The sequence below is a fragment of the Protopterus annectens genome, chromosome 5.part1 (genome assembly GCF_019279795.1).
Source record: "Protopterus annectens isolate FY-2018-M chromosome 5.part1, PAN1.0, whole genome shotgun sequence".
Classification (NCBI taxonomy): Eukaryota; Metazoa; Chordata; order Ceratodontiformes; family Protopteridae; genus Protopterus; species Protopterus annectens.
The window spans coordinates 602036635-602059049 of record NC_056736.1 but is presented as its reverse complement, the minus strand read 5'-3'; the positions used below and the strand labels follow the sequence as shown (position 1 = coordinate 602059049).

Sequence of the window (22415 nt, the reverse complement as noted above, 5' to 3'; positions counted from 1 at the left end):
GGGGGCCTCCACTTCCAAATCTGGGAGTAATAACCCCCCCCCCCATGGTAAACTGTCTCAGTGACTTCTTTTTAAAACTTCCAAGCACTTCTCAACTGACTGCCCCTTTGGGGTGAAAGATTGCTCTTCATGCAAAGAACTGGGAACTCATTACCCAGGACAAATGGGTTTTAAATATAGTGTCCCAGGGAAACAGATTTCACTTCCACACTTTACCAACACCAAGCGGGTGGCCAGATTTACCCCCAAATCAGTGGGCAGAGGTCCGAAAGCAAGTACTTTCTCTCTTAAGCATGGAGGCTATTCATTTGGTATCAGAAGAGGAAAAAGGACAAGGTTTCTACTCAAGACTTTTCCTGGTACCCAGAAAGGCCAATTCATGTTGTTCTAGCTTGGACCTGTCTACTCTAAACACTTTGTTTGGTGATTCCAAAGTTCAGGATGCTGAGACTTCACCAGTTGCTCCCTATGCTAGGCAAAGACGCCTGGTTGGCAGCATTAGATTTAAAGGAAGCATACCTGCACATCCCAATCAGGGAATCTTGCAGAAGATACCTATGCTTCAAAGCAGGTTACACGCACTATCAGTTCTCTGCACTGCCCTTTGGATTATCTACTGCACCCAGGGTATTCACAAAGTGCCTAGCTCCAGTCATTGCATTTTGCAGTCAAAGAAATATTGAAATATACCCATACCTGGACGATTGTCTAATTCAGGCAGAAAGCCAGGACATACTTTTGAATCATCTGGCCTTTGTACAAAGGATGCTAACTTGTCTGGTACACCATAAACGAAAATAATTCACACCTGGTACCCTATCAACAAATTATATTCCTGGGAGCAAGCTTGAATACAACTTCCCAGATGGCTTTTCTCACGCCAGAGAAACAAATTCATTTGACAACCTACTTAAACAAGTGGCCACAAAAACCCTGCTATCTGCAAGGCAAATACTATAAGCATTAGGGTTCATGGCCTCCTGCATTCTTCTAATTCCATATGCAAGACTGCATATGAGGAAACTGCAATGGTACCTAAAAAGCCTATGGTGTCAACATTTTCCGGCTGTAGAAGCAATGATTCCTATCATACATTGCCTACGCCTAGAGTTCCTTTGGTGGGCAGAGGCCTGCCACCAAAACAAGGGACTATCATTCACACTACCCCTTGCCGCCGAAACCCTAACAACAAATGCATCAGATTATGCATGGGGGGCTCACCTGGCAGGGAAGTGCATTTAGGGCAAATCCACCTGCATATCAAAATGTTAGCTGTACAGAATGCTCTGACAGCTTTCAAGGACCATGTTCTTCCAGGACAATTAATGGTAAAGATGGACAACACCACTATGCGGTACATAAGCAGGGGGATACGCATTCTTACCCCCTCTGCAGACTAGCCATGGCATTGTGGAACTACCAAGTGCATCTACAAGCTCAATTCCTGCCAGGAAAACTAAACACACTGGCAGACGAACTAAGCAGAAACCTCATGGACCCACATGAGTGGAAACTGGAACCAAGGATTTTCAACATGTTGACAAGTAAATGGGGGAACCCAGATATAGACATGTTTGCTTCCCCCCAGAACTATCAATTGGACAAATTTTGCACAAGGACTCTCCACAAATAAGCTTGGAAAGTGGATGCTCTGTCCTTCAGCTGGAAAAACCTATCAGTTTATGCCTTTCCTCCTCTGCTCTCCAAAGTACTACTAAAGATCAAACAAGACAAACCAAGGACAATTTTGATTGCAACAGACTGGCCACGCCAACACTGGTAACCCCTCTTGCATAGTGTGTCACTGTTGGCCCCATGGCACCTGCCTCAGACTCCTACCCTGTTGTCTCAGCAGGAGAACCAGATTCTGCACCCTCCGCTTCACACACTTGAACCTAGCAACCTGGCTAATTACCTAATCTCTCCTTTTCCATAATTTCCTCAGTAAACCAGTGATGGATATCATTTTTAGAGGCAAGGAGGCCTAGTACTAGAAAATCTTATGCTGAAAAATGGAAAAGATTCTGTGCCTGGAACCAATCTCAAGGGATGAGCACAGCAGAGCCCAGTTTACCTCAGATTTTACAATACTTAACTGAGATGCTTCATAAGGACCTTTCTCCTCCATCAAAATTCACACCTCAGCTATTTCAGCTCATTATAACACAGAACCTCTCCTCTTCTCTCATCCACTGCTCAAGCAGTTTCTCAGAGGGGCCATACATTTACGACCACCCAGGAGAGCTCCATCTCCAGCCTGGGACCTTAACTTTGTATTGTAGAAACTCATTCTTCCTCCTTTCAAGCCAGCTGCTACTGCATACTTAAAATTCCCTTCTTGGAAAACAGCTTTCCTTTTAGCAATCACTTCAGCAAGAAGGGTATCTGAATTACAGGCCCTTATGGCAGTGGAGTCTTTCATCTTCTTTCTTTTCTGGGGCAAGAAAAACTGATGTAATGGCGTTGGCTGTATGTTTTATACCGCTGACGACCTGACGTCATGGAAGAAGAGACAGTAACCGATGCAGGACCCAAGACTTTGTTAATCAGGCCGACTGAGGGCTACTGCAAGCAGATAACCCAAATGGGATGACAGCAACAGTGAATATACTCGAACATCTACATTTATGGTAAGTGTACACAACTGTACTTTATCTGGGTCCAAACTTTGGTTTAAAAGAAGAGCATTTTTTAGAAGCTGGTGACACTTGTTGAGACTCCATTTCAGTATCTGTGAAAGAGGAAGAGTCCTCCCCAGAAGTAAAACTGTCCGATTTCTTTAGGATAGATTTTTTTCCTTTTTCTTTTTTTGGCCACTATTATAGGTTTCTTGTTTAGAAAATGTAACACTTTTAGCCAGTTCAAATGGTTTTCCTTAACTGTAGTCCCAGACATCTCTGTTAAATTTACATAACTTTCTTTCTTCGAGTTCCTTTTCGAACTCTAACAAATCAGCACTTAACTTTTGAAAGCAAGATTTATATATGTTGGCCATCAAACTGGCTTGCCTTTTCACACATCTCGGTCACCTCTGAAACACAGCTTTCTATTTTGCGTTCATAAAACGCATGTAATATGTTTACAAATTGCATAGAAGTGGATTGCTGTATTTCAGACCAGGCTGTTAATAAAATATTATCGGCCTGGCCCACCAGTGGTTTAATACGAATTCGCAAGCCCCTTGGGGAAATACCATTACATTGGTATGCCTTAAACAATTTCAGGTGCCAAACACAGGATCTGAGGTTTTTCATACATTTAAAAAGTTTATCAGATGTTTGGGTACATTGATTCTCTAACTGAGATTCCTTGCTTGGTATAATGAGTCAAAGAGGAAGCTAGCAAGTACGGCTGGTGCAAGGCAACCAAGCTAGTCAGACCAAATGAAAAAAATCTGATAAGATTAAGTCACATCTAATGGTTATGGATCCTGCGAAACAGTTTTTATATCTATTACCCAAAATCCATAAATCTCTTCATCAACCGCCGGGTAGACCAATTGTTTCAGGGATTGGATCACTTACTGAACCCCTTTCTGTTTTCCTCTCGGAAAAACTTAAACCTCTTTTGCCATTGATTAGAGCCAGACTCCAGGACACTACAGAATTTTTACAAATTGTTTCAGATTCAAAATTAGAGCCACATTGGCTAATGTGTACTCTTGATGCCAAATCTCTTTACACCAGTATTCCACACTGGGCTGGATTAGCAGCATTGGATTTTTGGCTGAACAAAGCAGGCATTTATTCCCCTGGATTTAATACATTATTGATTTGTATGGCCGAACATATCCTCACCAAAAATGTCTTTTATTTTAAAGAGGATTGCTACTGGCAGATACAGGGTACAGCTATGGGTGCTTCATTTGCACCTGTTTATGCTGACCTTTACATGGGGTATGTTGAGGAACATATCATTTATGATGAGCTTCATAATATATACATACCTGAAATTGACATCTGGAGAAGGTACTTGGATGACTGTTGGCTGGTCTGGAAAGGGGGAAGTGACTATTTACAGGAGTTTGTTGAACATCTTAATGGTAATATATGGGGTGCGGAGTTTACGGTTGATTACCATCATAATGAAATACACTTCTTAGAAGTTTTTTTACAGCGCCAACCAGATAATACCCTTAAAACTTCTGTATATCGTAAATTTCCAGAATATAACACCTTGTTACATGCCAACAGTCTACATCCCAAGCACACTATTAATAATATCCCTAAATCCCAGTTTTTGCGGGTTAAAAGGATTTGTTCCTCTGAACAAGACTTGAGACAACATCATAATGATCTTGCCAATAGGTTTCTCACAAGGGGATATTCTAGACATACTGTTTGTTCAGCCATGCAATGGAGTAAAAATCAGACCAGGGATACATTATTGGAATACAGAAAACACCATAGGCAGACTAATCAGGAGACCTTGAGATTTGTCACTACATATGGTAGAAATACTATGCATCTTTTGGACATTGTAGATAAACATTGGAATATATTGAAGTCACATACTTTACTAGAGGACCACTTGGGGGATAGGTGTTCATTTTCATATAGAAAGGTCAAGACACTGGGATCTCATTTCTCTCATTATAAGAAAGTAACATCAAGGGATGATGCTCTATATCAGAGGACCCTCACGGGTGAAAAATTAGTTGGATCCTACCCTTGTGGACACTGTAGTTTTTGCAGTTATATTTTTAAAACTAAAACATTTACTAGCAAGAACACCGGACATTTATACAATATCCGTTGCTTTGGTAATTGTAGTATAGATTGGATTGTCTATCTTGCAACATGCACTTGTCAAGCTTTCTACATTGGTCAGACATCTAGACAGTTCAGAATTAGAATATCTGAACATCTGGGTGATATTAGGAATGCTAGGGTTACCAATGCCCTATACAGACACACATTGAATCATCCCACTGCTAAATTTTCATTTACTATTATAGACAGCATTATAGGCAATTGGGCTTTCAAAACTGGATGGCATGGAATTCTGAATAACAAAGAAAGGCAATGGATAGTGAAACTTGGGGGTCTGTTCTCCCCGGGACTTGCTCCTCTTGGTCCTGCAGAGTGGTCCTAGCAGCAGAGAACTGAGAAAAGCGGCTACTTTCCTGATTTAAGTATTTTTTTCTGTTTTTTTTTACCTGAAATACCTTCTCTTGCTTACCTTGAACAAGCTTAAACTGTTTTTTTAACTGTTTGTTGCATTATATATTATCTGCACTTAGTTTCATTTAGTCGAAAATTGGTCGAAAGTTGTTTGTTTGTAATTTAACTGTTGAGGCTGCCCACTAAAGTGTGCTAGCCTGTGTAACTGATTTATTACTGTTTCCTGCATTTCTGTGTGCTTTCTATCTCAAAAACAAAAAAATATCCTTGTTTTCCCACCTCTCCTCTACTAGTTTAGACCAGTATACAGGCTTTGCTGTATTGTGGGCTGTGGTGTAGTTCCTGTGGTGTCTATTGCCTTACTTGGATAGAAGGAAGTTTCTTTGCTCACCAGCGGGAGTGGGGAGCCTTGAGCAGCCTATCTGTCCCTGAAGGAGTGACCTCAGCACAAGAGCTTGTAGTAATTGGTTGTTTTGGACCATTTCTAGCTCTTTTGAAGTTCCCTGTTTAAAATCCGCCTCTGAGCGTTTTTGTCTGGCTATACTACTCAGCAACAGCTCCTCGTGGTCCTGCAGAGTGGTCCTAGCAGCAGAGAACTGAGAAAAGCGACTACTTTCCTGATTTAAGTATTTTTTGATGTTTTTTATCTGAAATACCTTCTCTTGCTTACCTTGAACAAGCTTAAACTGTTTGTTGCATTATATATTATCTGCACTTAAAGTTTCATTTAGTTGAAAATTGGTCGAAAGTTGTTTGTTAATTTAACTGTTGAGGCTGCCCACTAAAATGTGCTAGCCTGTGTAACTGATTTATTACTGTTTCCTGCATTTCTGTGTGCTTTCTATCTCAAAAACAAAAAAAACAAAAAATATCCTTGTTTTCCCGCCTCTCCTCGACTAGTTTAGACCAGTATACAGGCTTTGCTGTATTCTGGGCTGTGATGTAGTTCCTGTGGTGTCCATTGCCTTACTTGGATAGAAGGAAGTTTGTTTGCTCACCAGTGGGAGTGGGGAGCCTTGAGCAGCCTATCTGTCCCTGAAGGAGTGACCTCAGCACAAGAGCTTGTAGTACTTGGTTATTTTGGACCATTTCTAGCTCTTTTGAAGTTCCATGTTTAAAATCTGCGTTTGCACGGCTTTGAGCGGTTGTGCGCATAGCGCAGCGCCAGTTACACTTTTTCTGGCTCCGCCAAGTCTGCTCTTCAAATTTTCCCTTAAGAAAGCTCTACTCTTATAATAATCTAGTCTAATCGCTTTATTATAAGCTGAGCACTTGTTCTCAAAACCTCTCTTCTAAGTATGCACTCGCTAACTAAAGTAAGCACTACATCCACCTACCTTCCCTGTGAGTACCCACTTCCCTTAAAGGCACAGCACTCCCTTATAATATTCTAGCATGTCGAGTGGTAGATTGCTGGCATCCTCTCTGGTTCAGCTGGTTAATCTGGGAATCTTGAGACAATGCTACAGTTGTCTCATGTACACAGACAACCCTCTCCTCCTCCCAACAAACACAAATACATGTGAGAGATGCAACTATATAGCCAAACTGGAGGCTGAACTCTCTCAACTCAGGACTGGCAAGACCAGACAGGAGGAGAAGGTAACCACACACACACACACACACACACACCAGACCCAGACCCACATAGACCTACCACAACTGCAAACCAAACACATAAAAACACAAAGACATACTCGGAGGCTCTAACAATAAACTTACCAAAACAACAGAGGCTCCCAAAGCAGAGACCCAAAAATCCACCACCTCAAAACATAACACATGCATCACATATTTCAATAAATCAGTATGTCAAACAATCACAGCCTTTAAGGCCAAACACCATGCCTGATACACTAGTAATAGGTGACTCTATAGTCAGACACACTGACGTTCCGCTTACCAGGCTGAACAAGGAGAGGGTAACGGTGAGCTGCTTATCGGGAGCTAGGATCCGCAACATAACACGCACTCAGGTCACCCCAAAGCAAGTACAAATATGACTCCTTCATTGTCCATGCCGGCGTGAATGACCTGAGAAGTACCTCCCTGGACTACATGAAAAGAGAAATAGAGGAGCTCTCTGATTATGTAGCCCAGACTGGTATGACCCTGACCCTGAGCAGCATCTTGCCCTCACCAAGAATGATGCCACAATACAAAGACAAGATGACCAGCTTTAATAATTGGCTCAAATACTGGTTTCATTCTAGGGGGATCCAATGACTGTCTGCTTGGGATGACATGCTGGACAAGCCACGCTGCTTCGCAAGGGACGGCTTGCATCTGTCACCACTGGGCTTCCGGATATTGGCTAAGGCTCTTGCCTCCCCCATAGTGCATTTTTTTGGCAAGGCTCAAAAGACAAACCCACCTCCTTAGAAAACAAAAATGGAAAAAAATTAAGGGTAATGCTGCTCAACGCCAGAAGTCTAAAATCTCAAGATGCAGGCTCTCGAAGCACTCCTCAGTATGGAGGACATCGATGTCTGTGCAGTAACTGAAACCTGGTTCAAGGCTCCTGAGAGCACCCCAGCGCTACCAGGCTATACCTCGATTCATGCTTTTCGGCCCCAAAACTCGGGCCAAACCAAAAAGGGAGGGGGAGTGTCCATATTCATCAAGGACACCCACACCTCCAGGTTAGTGGCAACACATGAAGCATCAGAGACCATCCAGATGCAACTAACCGTAGGCAAAACTGCTATACAACTGGTAGCATGTTACAGACCACCCTCCCAATCTCAGGAACCCCACTCAGCCTTCCTGAAGACATTGGAGGACATTCATGTCTCACCAAACACCATCATATTGGGAGACTTCAACTACCCTAACATAGACTGGGTGCATTATTCTAGCCTAAACACCCTAGCCCAAAGGTTCCTGGAATTCATAAATTCAAACGCAATGGAACAGCTAGTCACCTCTCCCACAAGGGGAGGTAATATACTAGACCTGATCATCACAAACATGGGGACAAAGTGCTCCACACTGGAAGTATACCCTTCACTAGTGAGATCTGACCACAAACTAATCACCCTGGATATACATATCCCACCTCCACCCCCAACACAAAAGACTACAGTGAAAAACTTCTTAAAAGCCGACTTTACACTTCTTAAAACTGAGATGGTATCCTTTAAGCCCACTGGGACAGTGGAAACCACATCCCACAATGCAGAATCCTTCACAAATGCTTTCTACGGACATCTCCAAGAATGCATGGATCATGCAATCCCAAATAAAGCAAAGACCCTCTCCACCAAGGGCAGGCGTCCAGTCTGGTGGACCCCAGCCATAAACAAATTGTATAACAAAAGAAGGAAGCTACTGCACGTCAGAGCAAAATCCCATAAAGAGAAGGCATCTCTGATCAGCACTAGTAGAAAGCTACATTCTCTCATAAAAACATCCAAGGCCAACTTTGAGAAAAAAATTGCTATGGACACTAAAGATAACCACAAGGCCTTCTTCAGCTATGTTAGAAACCTGGGTGGAAACCCTCAGATATGTTCAGAGTTAGTTCACAATGACAAAAAATACACTGAACCCACAGATATTGCCAACATTCTGGCAGACAGGTTCAGTGCAAATTTCTCCCCTCCCTCCCTCACCCCCAAAAGAAGAAATACTTATCCCAGCTGAATGTAACCTCCCTGTCATCTCAGATGTCCAGGTGAGAACCGCCCTCAGCAAAGCTAAAAACACAGCATCAATGGGACCTGAAGGTATCTCGGGTTGCGTGCTACGTGAACTCCAAGAGGAGCTAAACCTGCCCATAAAAATGCTATTTAACCTTAGCCTTACTACAGGATATGTACCTGAAAACTGGCGTACAGCAACAGTAGTCCCACTCCACAAAGGAGGTACCTCTACTGACCCTGGTAACTACCGCCCCATAAGCTTAACCAGCCTGGTCTGCAAAGCTATGGAAAGAATTATTATGGAACTAATAAACAGAGACATTGGGGACTTACAGACACTTGATCCCACCGAGTTTGGCTTTGTAAAAGGCAGATCCTGTCTTTTAAACCTGGTTGACTTTTTCGAAACAGTCACTAGAGCCATTGACGAGGGCAAAGCAGTCCATACAGCCTACCTGGACTTGGCTAAAGCTTTCGACACAATACCCCACTCTGGCATCCTAGACAAGCTCAACAGCTTAAATGTAAATCCATATGTCACAAGATGGGTTTCAAACTGGCTAAAAGATAGAACCCATAAAGTCAAAATCGCTGGAGCCACGTCAGACTCAAAGCCAGTGACAAGTGGTGTCCCACAGGGCTCTGTCCTGGGACCCCTCTTGTTCGGCATTTATTTCTCAGATGTGGAAGCAAACATGGGAGGGTTGTGGCTGACGAAGTTCGCAGATGACTGCAAACTAGGCGCCATCGTCGATACACCAGCTGACACATACAACCTACAGAAAGGCCTCACTGAAACGGACAACTGGTGCCGGAGTCATGGCCTTAAACTAAATGCCAAAAAATGTATAGTCATCCCCTTTGGGAAAAACAAAGTGCCCACAAATTATCACATAGGTGGTAACCCACTGAGTATGGAAAAAGTAATCAGAGACCTGGGGACCCAAGTCGATAGTGACCTCTCATTTGACACCCACATTGCCAAACTGGTTAGAAAGACTTTCTACTTTGCCCACCTTATCATGAAGGGATTCACATCCAGATCAAAGGAGGTAATTGTGCCCCTGTACTCCTCCCTTATCAGGCCCATGATTGAGTACAATGCCCCATTTGGTATGTACCTCACCCGGCACTTGCAACAGCTAGAGAGACCCCAAAAGTACCTCACCAAGAGGATCAAGGGTCTCCAACATATGTCATATGCTGCCAGACTAAAGAAACTCCAACTCTATTCAGTAGCATACCGCCTACTCAGAGGTGATCTGTGCCTGACGTACAAGGCCATGTCCAATCAGGAATTGATGGACATGCTCCACCTCAAAAAATCCAAATCCATCAGAAACACGAGAGCTAAAGATTTGAACCTCAGCACAAATATGAATAGGACATGCTGGAGGGACAGATTCATAACTCAGAGGCTTCCCATACTCTGGAACTGAATCCCAGTTCATGTTAGGCAGAGCCCCTCACTGACTCTCTTCAAGAGAAATCCTGACGAGTGGATGGGAGATCATAGGTTTACCCCAGGGGTCATCTCTGTGTCACTACTAGACAGAAGCACAGTAAACTAATTCTATTATGTAAGGGGGTCTTCACTGTGTCACTACTAGACAGAGGCACAGTATTCTAAATCTATTCTGTACACTTTTGTACCATTACATGGGGTGGCGAAAGCCACATCACTATGGCTAGGCTTATAAATGCCCCAGGGCAGATAGCCTAGTACCAAACTATGAAACTGTAAAACTTAATGACCAACTTTAAATATTTTCTCTTGCTTATACCACGTGAAGAAGATTATCGACTGTATTCATATAATGTGGAGCTTTTGGATTGTTTAATGAGCAGAAAGTAATTGTTATGTTCTGTCCTACTATGAAAAGATTAATCAGAGTTTGTATTACATTTATGTAATAGGAACAGTCGTTCTATTTATTTATTTTACATTTGTTAACTGGGAAAGTCCGACTGGATTTTGGTCCATTTTCAGCGGAGGCTTGGGAAGAAAAGCTCCATAGATACATACAGACAGTGCGACTTTGACAGTTAAACACTTTTGTACAAGAACAGTTATATACTTTGACACTTATATACTTTATGCAGAAACTCTTGCAGAAAGCTGTTCCGGTTATGCCAAAATATATAACAGGTTTGAGAATTATGAACTTGTATGCATGACTATAGTAATTTTAGTTGTATGTAGATCTGTAAGTTCTCTTGTAGTTCAGGAGTACACTAATCAAATATCTGAATCAGTTGAGGTACAAGAGCTATGGTTATGATAGTTTGAACATGAGGCCAAGTTACAAGAGTTACATAGTAAATAGAGAAGAGGTTAGTCAGGGTTTGTACAGGGGCATAGCCAATGTATTTTTAAGTGTTTTTTAAGAGATGTTTTAAATTGAGTTAGAGGGGACTGCAGTGAGTTCAGCAGGAAGTAAGTTCCAGATTTTTCCAAAAGAGTTGGTAAATAGACACCAGCTAAGTTGTTGGCTTTAACAGTTTGAACTAGCATTCTATTAGAGGAGTGGAGAGTTTTTAGGTTGCTGTATAGGATGATGATATTTTTAAGTTTGCGTGTAATTTCTGGTTGATAGAGAATTGTGAGTGCAACTATTAATTGATTATACTGAATTTGACAGGGTAGTTCTAGCCAGCCTAGAGCTTGAACGTTCAGACAATGGTCTTGTCTATATGATGAACCTGTAGCAAATCTGGCAATACTATTGTTGCAGCTAGCGGGTTTATTTAGGTTAGATTTGTAAGAGTAGGAGATGCATATAGCAGGGCTGAAAGTAAATGAGTTTGGGCAATCACAGTCCTAGCAGATGGGGTAAGGAATTGTTTAATCTTATATAAAGAGCCAAGTTTCTTATTTACTGTCTTAATAGTTCGGTCAATGTGAGCATCGAACTTGAGATTGTTGTCAATTAATATGCCTAATAGTTTAGTTGTAGGTTTTGGGGAAATTATGGTCCCATTGTTGGATTTTATGGTAAGTGATGGCAAGGAAACTTTGAGTGTTGGTTGAAGAGTAACAGCTTTGTTTTATTTGAATTTAATAGGAGACTCCGGTGAGTGAGCCAGTTTTCCACTTTATTAAAGGTGCTTTGTGATAAATTCTGTAAGTCTGCTGGAGAGGGAGCAGAGCAGGTAAGGGTAGAGTCATCCGCGTACTGAATACAAGTTGCTTTTGGGATGACTGTATTTAAGTCATTAATGAAAATGGAGAAAAGGAGCGGACCTAATATGGACCCCTGAGGGACTCCAAGGGTGATTGGTAATAGGGTGGATAGATTCCCCTTCCATAATACAGCTTGTTGTCTACCACTTAGATAGGACTGAAACCAGAGAACTGCTTGGTTATCTATTGCGAGTGTTTTTAGTGTACGTAGTAATAGCTGGTGGTTTATCACGTCGAATGGCTTGGAAAGGTCTACGAAAAGGGCAGACGAAAGTTTGTTATTATTGTGGTTTTGATTTGTTGTATGAGAGAAGGAAAGGCGTGCTGAAGTATGGTCTGAAACCATGCTGGGCGGAGGCTAGAAGATTGTATTGAGGTAGGGTAGGAGTTGTTTATGGATACATTTTTCCATAATCTTTGCCAAGGGTGACAGTATGTCTATGTGTCTATAGTTTGAAAATTCAGTGGAAGTAGCCCTTTATGAAGAGGAATAATGTGGGAGATCTTCCATATGTAGAGGATATAGGCTTCAACAGTGGATCTATTGATTAGTATTGAAATGGGGTATGCTAATTCATCTACAGCTTTTTGAAGATACTCTGCTGGGAGTAGGATTACTATGCACTTTTACCAGTGGTCTGTGATCTGAACAGTTTAAATATGTTTTTTGGGGGGGTTTTCTAAATAAGGAACAGTCGTTTTTCTATTACCTTACATTCTTATCAGTGGTCTGTGATTTGAACAGTTTAAACATATTTTTGCTTTTTTTCAAAATGTCACTTTATATGACTATACATTAATACTGTTTAAATGTTTCTATTCATGGATGGTCTTCATATGAATATATTATTGCAATTTAATTCTTTATTATTTAGTTTAGCTTTCATTAACCATTGATTTGTCCAACCTCGTTATAACTATATGTCATTGAATAGTTCTACTTTGTAGGTGTTCCCTTGAAGAGAATTTTTTTTGTTATAACAAATATTCTGCCATAGGATTAATCATTTGTGTTCCAACTGGTTTGAGTCAAAATTAAGGGAAAGTTTAAAATTATTGACATTTTCTAAGAGTGTTTTTTTACATTTTTGGAAATGGATTTAATGACCATTCTGGAGGGACCATCAGAGGCCAAGGATGACATCCAAGTTTTTGCAGTAGACTCTAGCATAGGTATTATACCAAACAAGGAATCTGAGAGAGTCAATGCACCCAAACATTTGATAAACTTGTCAAATGTATGAAAAGACTGACCAGGCTAGGAAGGACTACTGGTTGACTAACAAAGAAGCTAAGAAAGAAGTTGCAATAGCAAAGAATAGGGCATCAGAGGCACTGTACCAACTTCTGGAAAGTAACTCAGTAAGAGGCACAAAGAAACTGTACCAGTTTGCAAGGTAAAGACAGAAAGATGTAGAAGATAGTCAGACACCCTTCATAAAGAATGCCAGCAACAGCCTGCTCACCCACCCAGAAGACATCAAAGGCAGATGAAAGGAGTATTTCCAGCAGCTTCTGAATAGAGAAAACCCCACAGAAGCTGTACTGCCCCAGAAACAGCCTATGATGAGAGAAGAAGAGGAGCCCACCCTAGAAGAAGTAAGAACAGCACTAAGGAAGATGAAGTCAGGGAAAGCAGCAGGCTCATATGAGGTCACAGCAGATATGATAAAGATGATGAGTGAGGTAGGGGAGAAATGGCTTCTGATGGTACTAATAGTGTTGAGAGAAAGGCGTACCCCAGATGACTGGAGAATAAGTATACTCATGCCAGTGTAAAAGAACAAAGGGGACATCCACAACTGTGGGCAGTACAGAGACATCAAACTCCTATCACATTGCATGAAAGTTCTGGAGAGGGTGATTGATAAATGGATACGCAGAGTAGTAGAATGTAAGATGGGAGATGAGCAGTTTAGATTCAGATAAGGATGGAGCACAACTGACCCACTGTTTGCATTGAGACAGATACTTGAGAAAAAAATAGAGATGAGGAGAGAGTCCTACTGGGCATTCCTAGACTTGGAGAAAGCATATGACAAGGTCCCAAGAAAGCTGATCTGGGCAATACTGTGGTGGTTTGAAGTCCCAGAAACATTGGTAGAATTAGTGCAGGCTATGTACAAGGACCCAATGACTCGAGTACAAACAGTGTTCGGCATCACAGAGGGATTCCCAGTGGGTGTGGGTGTATGACCCCACTGCTGTTCATACTGGTGATGGACTACATTAGCAAACAGGTTGGAGGGGATGGATCAGCAAAGCTGCTGTATGCAGACAATGTGGCAGTACAGGCAGACTCTGATCTAGAACTTCAGCAAAGGATAGGAGAATGGAATGCAAATCAGAAGGCATGTGGGATGAAACTAAGCACAGATAAGACGGTGGTAATGGCAGCAAATTGGGGAAATCAGAATAAGCTGAGAATAGAGATGGAAGGGAAGATAGTGGAACAGGTAAACAGCTTCAGGTATATGGGAGGGGTGGTTGAGGAGAAGGGTAGTCCGAATGAAGAGGTCAAAGCTAGAATCAGAGGGGCTGCAGCCAGCTGGCATAGAGTATCAGGTGTAGTCTATGACAGAAGAATGCCAAAGAAGCCGAAAAGTAAGGTGTAAAAGACAGTGGTGCAACCAGTATTACAGAAACCTGGGCAGTAAAGGCAGAACAGTTTAAGAAGCTAGAGATGATGGAAATTAAGTGCCTGAGAAAGGTGATAGAATGCACACTGTGGGACAGACAAAGAAATGAGGACATAAGTGCAGAAGCCAAATGGCTCAAATTGCAGAAAAGATCAAAGAGAACAGATTACGGTGGTTTGGGCAGATGTGTAGAAAAGCAGAAGACAGTCTGATGAGGAAGATTTGAGACAGACAGGAAGAAGGTAAGAGGAAGCGAGGACGTCCAGCAAAGAGGTGGATGGACTGTGTGAAAGAAGATCTGCAACAGTCTGGCATAAGTGTTGAAGAAGGCAGTAGTGTGGCACTTAATCGAGAGAACTGGCAGTAGTTAACATGATACCCCAACTCCATGTAGAAAAATGGGAAAAAGGGGGCTGATGATGATGATGAAAAACATCAGGTCCTGTGTTTGGCACTTGAAATTGTTTAAGGCATACCAACTTAAGAGCATTTCCCCAAGGGGCTTGCAAATTTTTATTAAACCATTGGTGGGCCAGGCCGATAATATTTTATTAACAGCCTGGTCTGAAATACAGCAATCCACTTCTATACAGTTTGTAAAAGTATTAAATTCGTTTTATGAATGCAAAATAAGGAAAGCTCTGTTTCAGAGGTGACTGAGATGTGTGAACAGGCAAGGCAGTTTGATGGCCAACATATGTAAGTCTTGCTTTCAAAAGTTATTCAAAAGTTAAGTGCTGATTTGTTAAGAGTTCATAAAGGAACTCAAGGAAAGAAAGTTGCATAAATGTAAAAGATGTCGGGGACTACAGTCAAGAAAAAACATTTGAACAGGCTAAAAGTGTTAAATTTTCTAAACAAGAAACCCATAATACTGGCCAAAAAAAGGAAAAGGAAAAATCTATCCTAAAGAAATCAGTCAGTGATACTTCTGGGGAGGACTCTTCCTCTTTCACAGATACTGAAACTGAGTCTCAACAAGTGTCACCAGCTTCTAAAAAATGCTGTTCTTTTAAACCAAAGTTTGGGCCCAGATAAGAACATTAGTTCTGTCCCTTTAGAGGTAGAAGGAGGGGTGGAAGAAAATGCAGGTCAAGATGCAACCTTAGAAACACTACTATATCTTTTGAAACCCAAGAAGTTAACTTAAACAATGTACATAATATTTCATCTGTTTTGTCAGATATTGAAACCCAGGTGTTAAATAAAGGTCTCAGTTTTATTTTTGGCTATCTGGTGTCTGAGGATACATTTGTGGATAATTTGACCTCTTTTTGTAGATTGCTAAATCCTGGACTGTATTTTGATAATAATGACAGCGATAAACCAACTTACTCGTTTCAACAAACTTTTAAATTTCAATGTTCTATATTTGATCTTCCTATGAATAAGCATGTCAATGTCTTCCAAAAATGTGTACTCAAAGATTTACATTTTGGTGTACAATCAGATATGTTTTTCCTAATAACTTAACTTCATCAGAACTTCAAGCTTTAGAACATTTGAGGAAGAATAAAAATATTGTAATCATTGCTGCTGATAAGAGTAGAACTACAGTGGTCATGGACTGTTCTATGTATTTGGCTGAAGTGTAGAGACAGCTGAAAGATGGTCGGTTTTACAAAGTCATGTCCATTGACCCAACATCTAGATTTAAGTCTGAAATTTGAATTTTTGCAGTTGGCGCTTAGTGAAGGTATTATCACTGACAAAAGGTCATATCATCTTGGGGTCAAAGATCTATTACCACAATACCTGTACTTACTTCCCCAAATTCACAAAAATGCCACGCAACTACCAGGCAGATCTATTGTTTCTGGTAATGGTTCTCTCACAGAACCATCATCATTTTTTCTGACAACATATTTGAAGCCATTGTTAAAAAGTGTTAGGGCTCGTATGCAGGACACTATGGAATTTCTCAATACTGTGTCTGATGCACAATTGGATCTTGGGTAGATTATGTGCACCCTTGATGTTACATTGTTATATACAAATATTCCTCATTGGGCAGATCCCACTGCCTTGGAATATTGGTTGTGGGAAATTCTACTATACAGCCCGGGTTTTAACACCTTCCTCCTCTGTTTGGTGGAACACGTTCTACCCAAGATTGTATTTTATTTTAATGGAAGTTGCTTTTTACAGCTCAAAGGTACGGCTGTGGGTCCTTCATTTGCACCAATTTTTAACTACCTTTCCATGGGATATTTGGAACAGACGATTATGTACAATGATGGCCGTAATCTATTTCTGTATGAAATAGATATTTGGAGGAAATTTTTGAATGACTGCTGGATGGTTTGGAAATCAGATGTTGAATATTTACATGAATGTGTTCAATATCTTAATGAAAATAAGTTGGGTATCCAGTTCACAGTCAATTATGATATGGAATGCATTTCATTTCTGGATGTCCTTTTAAAAAGACAACCGGATGGGACTTTGGCAACCTCTGTTTATCGTAAACCATTTCATTCTAATACCTTACTCCATGCCTCCAGCTGTCATCCAAAACATATCATCCGAAACATTCCTAAATCCCAATTTATGAGCGTTCATAGAATCTGTTCCACAAATGAACTTAAACTTCAAGAAAAGGAACTAATGGCCAGGTTTTGGGAACGTGTGTACACTAAGCCACATATCCTTCAGACCAGTAGTGAGGTACACAAGTTACATAGTGATGATTTGTTAAGATATCATACTAGTAAGGGAATCATTGATAAAACCATTTGATTGTAACTAGTTATGGACGTAACCCCTTCTGTTTCATGGATGTGGTGCAACAGTATTGGGATATTTTATTAGCTGATGAGTAGTTGAATGATCTTTTATGTGCTAGATTTTCCTTCTTCAGGAGAGGTAAAACATTAGGTATTTTTTCAACCATTACAAACATAAAATGCATTTCTCTAACATTACTTAGGGTGCATTAGATGGTGGAAAATTAGTTAGATGTTTTCCTTGTAGCCACTGTTCATTTTGTAGGCACATGTATAAAACTAATGAATTCTCTTCTAAAAACACTAGGAAGCCTTAAACTGATACAAGGCAAGCACTCAACTCTCCTTATTAATAAGGAGAAATTAGTCATAGGCACTAAACAGCCTATAATTGCAAAGTACCTTGCTAAGGTAAGGGAAACAGCTCCTGTACTTTTCAAAAAAAAAGCACCAAACCAGGCATGTCCAAGGGTCAGCTTCCCTTGATTTCACCTGTCCGGTAATAACGGCCACAAAGGTAAAAAATGCCCTCTCCAAAGCTAAGAATACAGCATCCATGGGACCAGATGACATCCTGGGCTGTGTACTACAGGAACTACAAAATGAACTGGCACCTCATCTAAGTGTCATATTTAATCATACCCTCACCTCAGGCATCCACTGAGTGGCGCACAGCTACAGTTATCCCACTCCACAAGGGGGATCCATCTTGGACCCCGGGAACTACCACCCCATCAGTCTGACGAGCCTGATGTGCAAGGCCAAGGAATGTATTATCATGGAACTTATAAACAAAGACATTGGCAACCTTAAAACACTGGACCCCACCCAGTTTGGGTTTGTGAAGGGCCAGTCTTGTCTCCTGACCCTGATTGACTTCTTTGAATCAATCTCCAGAGCCGTGGCAGTCCACACAGCGTATCTGGACCTTTGACACCATCCCCCACTCTGGAATCATAGATAAACTTACTAAGAGCTGGGCATTAATCCCTACATCACTCGATGGGTTGCCAACTGGCTTACTGACAGAACCCACACTGTAAAAGTAGCTGACTCCAAATCCAGTTCCAGACAAGTGACAAGTGGAGTACCTCAGGGTTCAGTCCTGGGACCTCTCTTGTTTGACGTCTACTTCTCTGAAGTACAGGCCAACACTAAGGGACTGTGGCTAACAAAGTTCGCAGATGACTGCAAACTGGGAGCCATTATTGAATCCCCATGTGATGTTGATACTCTACAAAAGGGCCTTACAGAAACAGATGCTTGGTGCCAGAGCCATGGGCTCAAGCTCAATGCCGTGAAATGTATATTTATCCTCTTTGGGAAAAAACATAGGTGGCAGTACACTAAACACCGAAAGTGTGATAAGAGACTTAGGGACACAGGTGGACAGTGGTCTCACCTTCAATAACCACATCACCACAACAGTCAGGAAATCCTTCTATGTGGCACACCTCATCACTAAGGGCTTTTCGTCCAGAAAAAAGGAGGTCATTGTCCCACTGTACTCATCCCTCATTAGACCCATTATAGAATACAATGCCCCATTTGATATGTACCTCTCAAGACATCTGCAACAACTGGAAAGGCCGCAGAAATACCTCACTAAAAGAATCACAGGCCTAAAACAGATGCCGTATGCTGACCGCCTTAAAAAAACTCCAGCTATACTCTGTCGCATATTGTCTACTCCGAGGCGATCTCTGCTTAACATACAAGGCCATGTCAAACCCAGAGCTGTTGGACATGCTACACTTAAAGAAATCCCAATCCCTCAGAGCCACACACGCTCCAGGGATCTAAACCTTGTCATCACAATAAACGAAACATGCTGGAGGGATAGGTTCCTGACCCAGAGACTCCCCAGACTCTGGAATAGACTGCCCATACATGTCATGCAGAGCACCTCTTTGGCCCTCTTCAAAAGGAACCTTGATGACTGGATGGGAGAAAGGAAATTCACCCCGGGGATCATGTCAGTTGCCCTGCTAGACAGGGGTCCAGGGAAGTAAATAGTGTGGGAAGAAATAGCCGGGGAATTATTATGGCTAGACTTGTATAGGCCCTAGGGCCGATAGCCTAGTACCAACCTATGAACTCTTCTTTCAGGGAGAACTAGTTAACACTTTCTGGTGTAGAAATATATATGAAAAGCAGTAGAGGACTTCAGTAGTGCTGTTACAGAGACCTGATTTTTTGGAACCTTGCTTTTTCTTTAAAATTGTAAATTTTTGCTTTTGTTTTCTTGTTTTCAGTTATTGTGAATGACTTACTGGTTTACAGTACTTGATGACATAACCTGTTCTTTATTTCACTCTTGTGTACCTTTTTGTTTTCTCATCATAATCCTAAAGGCCCTTAAAAGAAACTATGATGTGGAGTTCTTGGAACCAGATACATGGTGGAAATTTGATCCTGGTGAATTAGAAAAGTAAGTTTTTATCTTTTTAAGCTAAATTCTATGATTGCTACCACAAAGCAAATGAACACATTTGATAGCTCTTTTGGCAGCTGAATTATAGGGAGGAAAACTGATGAAGTTTTGGTTTAAGTATCCAGAACTGTGATGAGGCATGTCGCACAGAAAATTTTACTGATTATTAATAGGAATTGCTTGTTAGCTTATGTTGCCCTCATTTGTTTTGGGAAAGCATTGAGTCCCATAATAGCAGTGTTGTGATGATTTTGAATTTAAAGCCTGTGATTTTTATTTATTTGTGTTTATTTATGAATCATCTGACTTTCAGATACATGACAGTTGAAGTGTTGGTAAGGAACACCTTTCACAGGTGTAATTTTACTATTTACAATTACATAAAATTATATGATTTATCATTTCTCTAAATCTTTAATTTATGGTGGTATACACATTGCCAGAAAAATGTTTTAAAAAGTCTAACAACAAAAGGGAGAGTTGGCTGACTAAACCTGGATTTGGTATTCCAACGTGTATCATGTCCATTTCTTTCTCTCCAGATATTTTCTTTTCTAAATGGGAGAAATAGATGCACTGCTGGTATTTTATATGTACCATTGGTGTTTTCCAATGGTTGTGGTATCCTCCTGGGAATCCCATCATTATATTTTGAGTTTTCAGCTCTCATTGTTCTTGAGATCATCAATAGTAAGTGCATGTCATGATTCCCATTAACTGTTTATATTGCGTCTCTGAAAAAAGGGGCTAGAAGTGGACAATACAGTACACTTTTCAGTCAGGAACATTATGCTGTTCACTGTGGCACCATTTCTAAAGTTTGTAAATGGTGATTGTATTTTACATCATTCTGCAGCCTGTTTGTTTGACAGCTAAACAAACACAGTCCAAAGATAAAGGCTGGTTATCCTGTTGAGCCTGTAATCATAGGGAATTTTATTTTTTAATCCAGCTACTTAGAGAGACTCCATTAATAGTTAGAAACATTGTAAGGAAGTAACCACTGCAGGCATGAACAGAACTAGTGATGTGCATCTCTTGCATTTACAGAGAATTGCTTGCTGCCTTGAGGTGTAATTATCATTTTTTTATTTTATGTTATTTTTTTTGGAACCATTTCTCTGGCTCAAAGTAACATGTCTTAATGTATAAAAAATAGTTAACTGGAACAGGAGTGGGGAGATTCCATTAACAACTGTTTTTTTTAATTATTTTTTTTTAAGGAGGAACACACATCAAGTCCCACGTGAGAAGATAGCTAAGATGGTGGAACGATTTAGTTCTGAAATATCTATAGATATTGTCCTTAATTCTGTGCTGCCAAAATTTAAAACTAACCCTAGACCCTCACCACTAAAGAAGAGGCGAGGTTTATCAGACACTCGGAATTCTAACAGGATTACTGATCACTGAGACCTTCAACGCTTATGTTTGATGCAGTTTTCGGTCATTTTTAATAAAAGTAAAAGAAGAAAACATTTGGGATGAATTACAGCTTTGTTTACACTTTGATCTTCATAACCAGATGCCAGCTTTCTATTTATTTTATGATCTGGTTCTTCTGCCTGCAGAGGCAGATTAAACTGTAGACACTTTTTAGTTACAAACCTAGGTTTTGTTAATGCTTACTGTAATATTTGTACATATAAAAATGATCAAAAATGTGATCATCCATAAATACTAAAGGAAATTGTTTATTTTAAAAAAAATATGGAGTATAACAATATGCTGTATATAGTGTTTTATAAAGATTGTTAAGAAATGGATAGACATTTTCAGTGTTGTTTTTTCCCATGGATTTAGCATTTAAAGGGAAAACCATGTCCATTTTCTGCTGGTCAGAAAATGGGTCTGATGTTTTTGTAGTAGCATACGTCAGTACTAAAGTTCCCATATTTTGAGTAATATTTGTGTTGTTTGTGCACTGTCAAGTGTTATGTGTAGGAAGCACTTGTTAATTGTGCAGTCATTAAGACTGATGAGCTGCTTACTTTATCTGTTTCACCATTATGTTACAATTTCCCAAGTGTGCTTTTTTAATTCTTTTCATCTCCTTTGGTACCTGATTAACACTGATGCCAATAAACAACATTTGACAGGGCTAAAGCATTATTAGTTCTTTGAAGGGCTAAATCAAAGTTTAGATGACCAATTACCCGAAGTCGCATAGATGCAATACTTATGGAAGAGTATCTGCTACTTCTGTCTGTGACTGTTTGCTCTTTACATTTGTCATATTTTAGATGTTCATCATGTTATACTGCTGCAGTCATCACACTAGGGTTATCCTGCCGTCAGGCGGTCCCGCAGTCAGCCGAATCCCAAAGTCTTGGTCCGGCATCGGTTGTCGTCGCTTCTTCCCTGACATCAGTGCGACAGGGGGATAAAAGAGGCAGCCGACGACATTTTCTCCAGTCTTTCTTGCCGTGCGGTGCCCGAAGCAGAAGCAGTTCGCAAGTGCCGGTCGGCTAGCTCCTGAGATTTTCAAATCGAATTTCAGCCCGAAGTCTTCTCTAAAGCTAAGTACCCCATTGGGGAAACTTTTCTTGCCTCAGTCCGATGTCAGACAAAGTTAATAATTGCATTTCTTGTGGGAAGCAAATACCTCGTAAGGATTTTCATTCTTATTGTATTCCTTGCCTAGGCCCAGACCACGACATCTCTG

General features: G+C 40.8%; 1 protein-coding gene across 2 annotated transcripts in view; it reads left to right on the top strand.

The window, feature by feature from the left end:
- N4BP2L2 (NEDD4 binding protein 2 like 2) overlaps positions 1–21851 on the top strand; it is a 290582-nt gene extending 268731 nt beyond the window's left edge. For both annotated transcript variants that reach the window (XM_044073216.1, XM_044073215.1), the window contains 2 exons: positions 19671–19747; positions 20974–21851. In XM_044073216.1, the coding sequence (XP_043929151.1) occupies positions 19671–19747; positions 20974–21163 (267 nt within the window). In that variant the 3' untranslated portion in view covers positions 21164–21851. The remainder of the gene's footprint in view (positions 1–19670; positions 19748–20973) is intronic.
- The last annotated feature ends 564 nt before the right edge of the window (positions 21852–22415 follow it).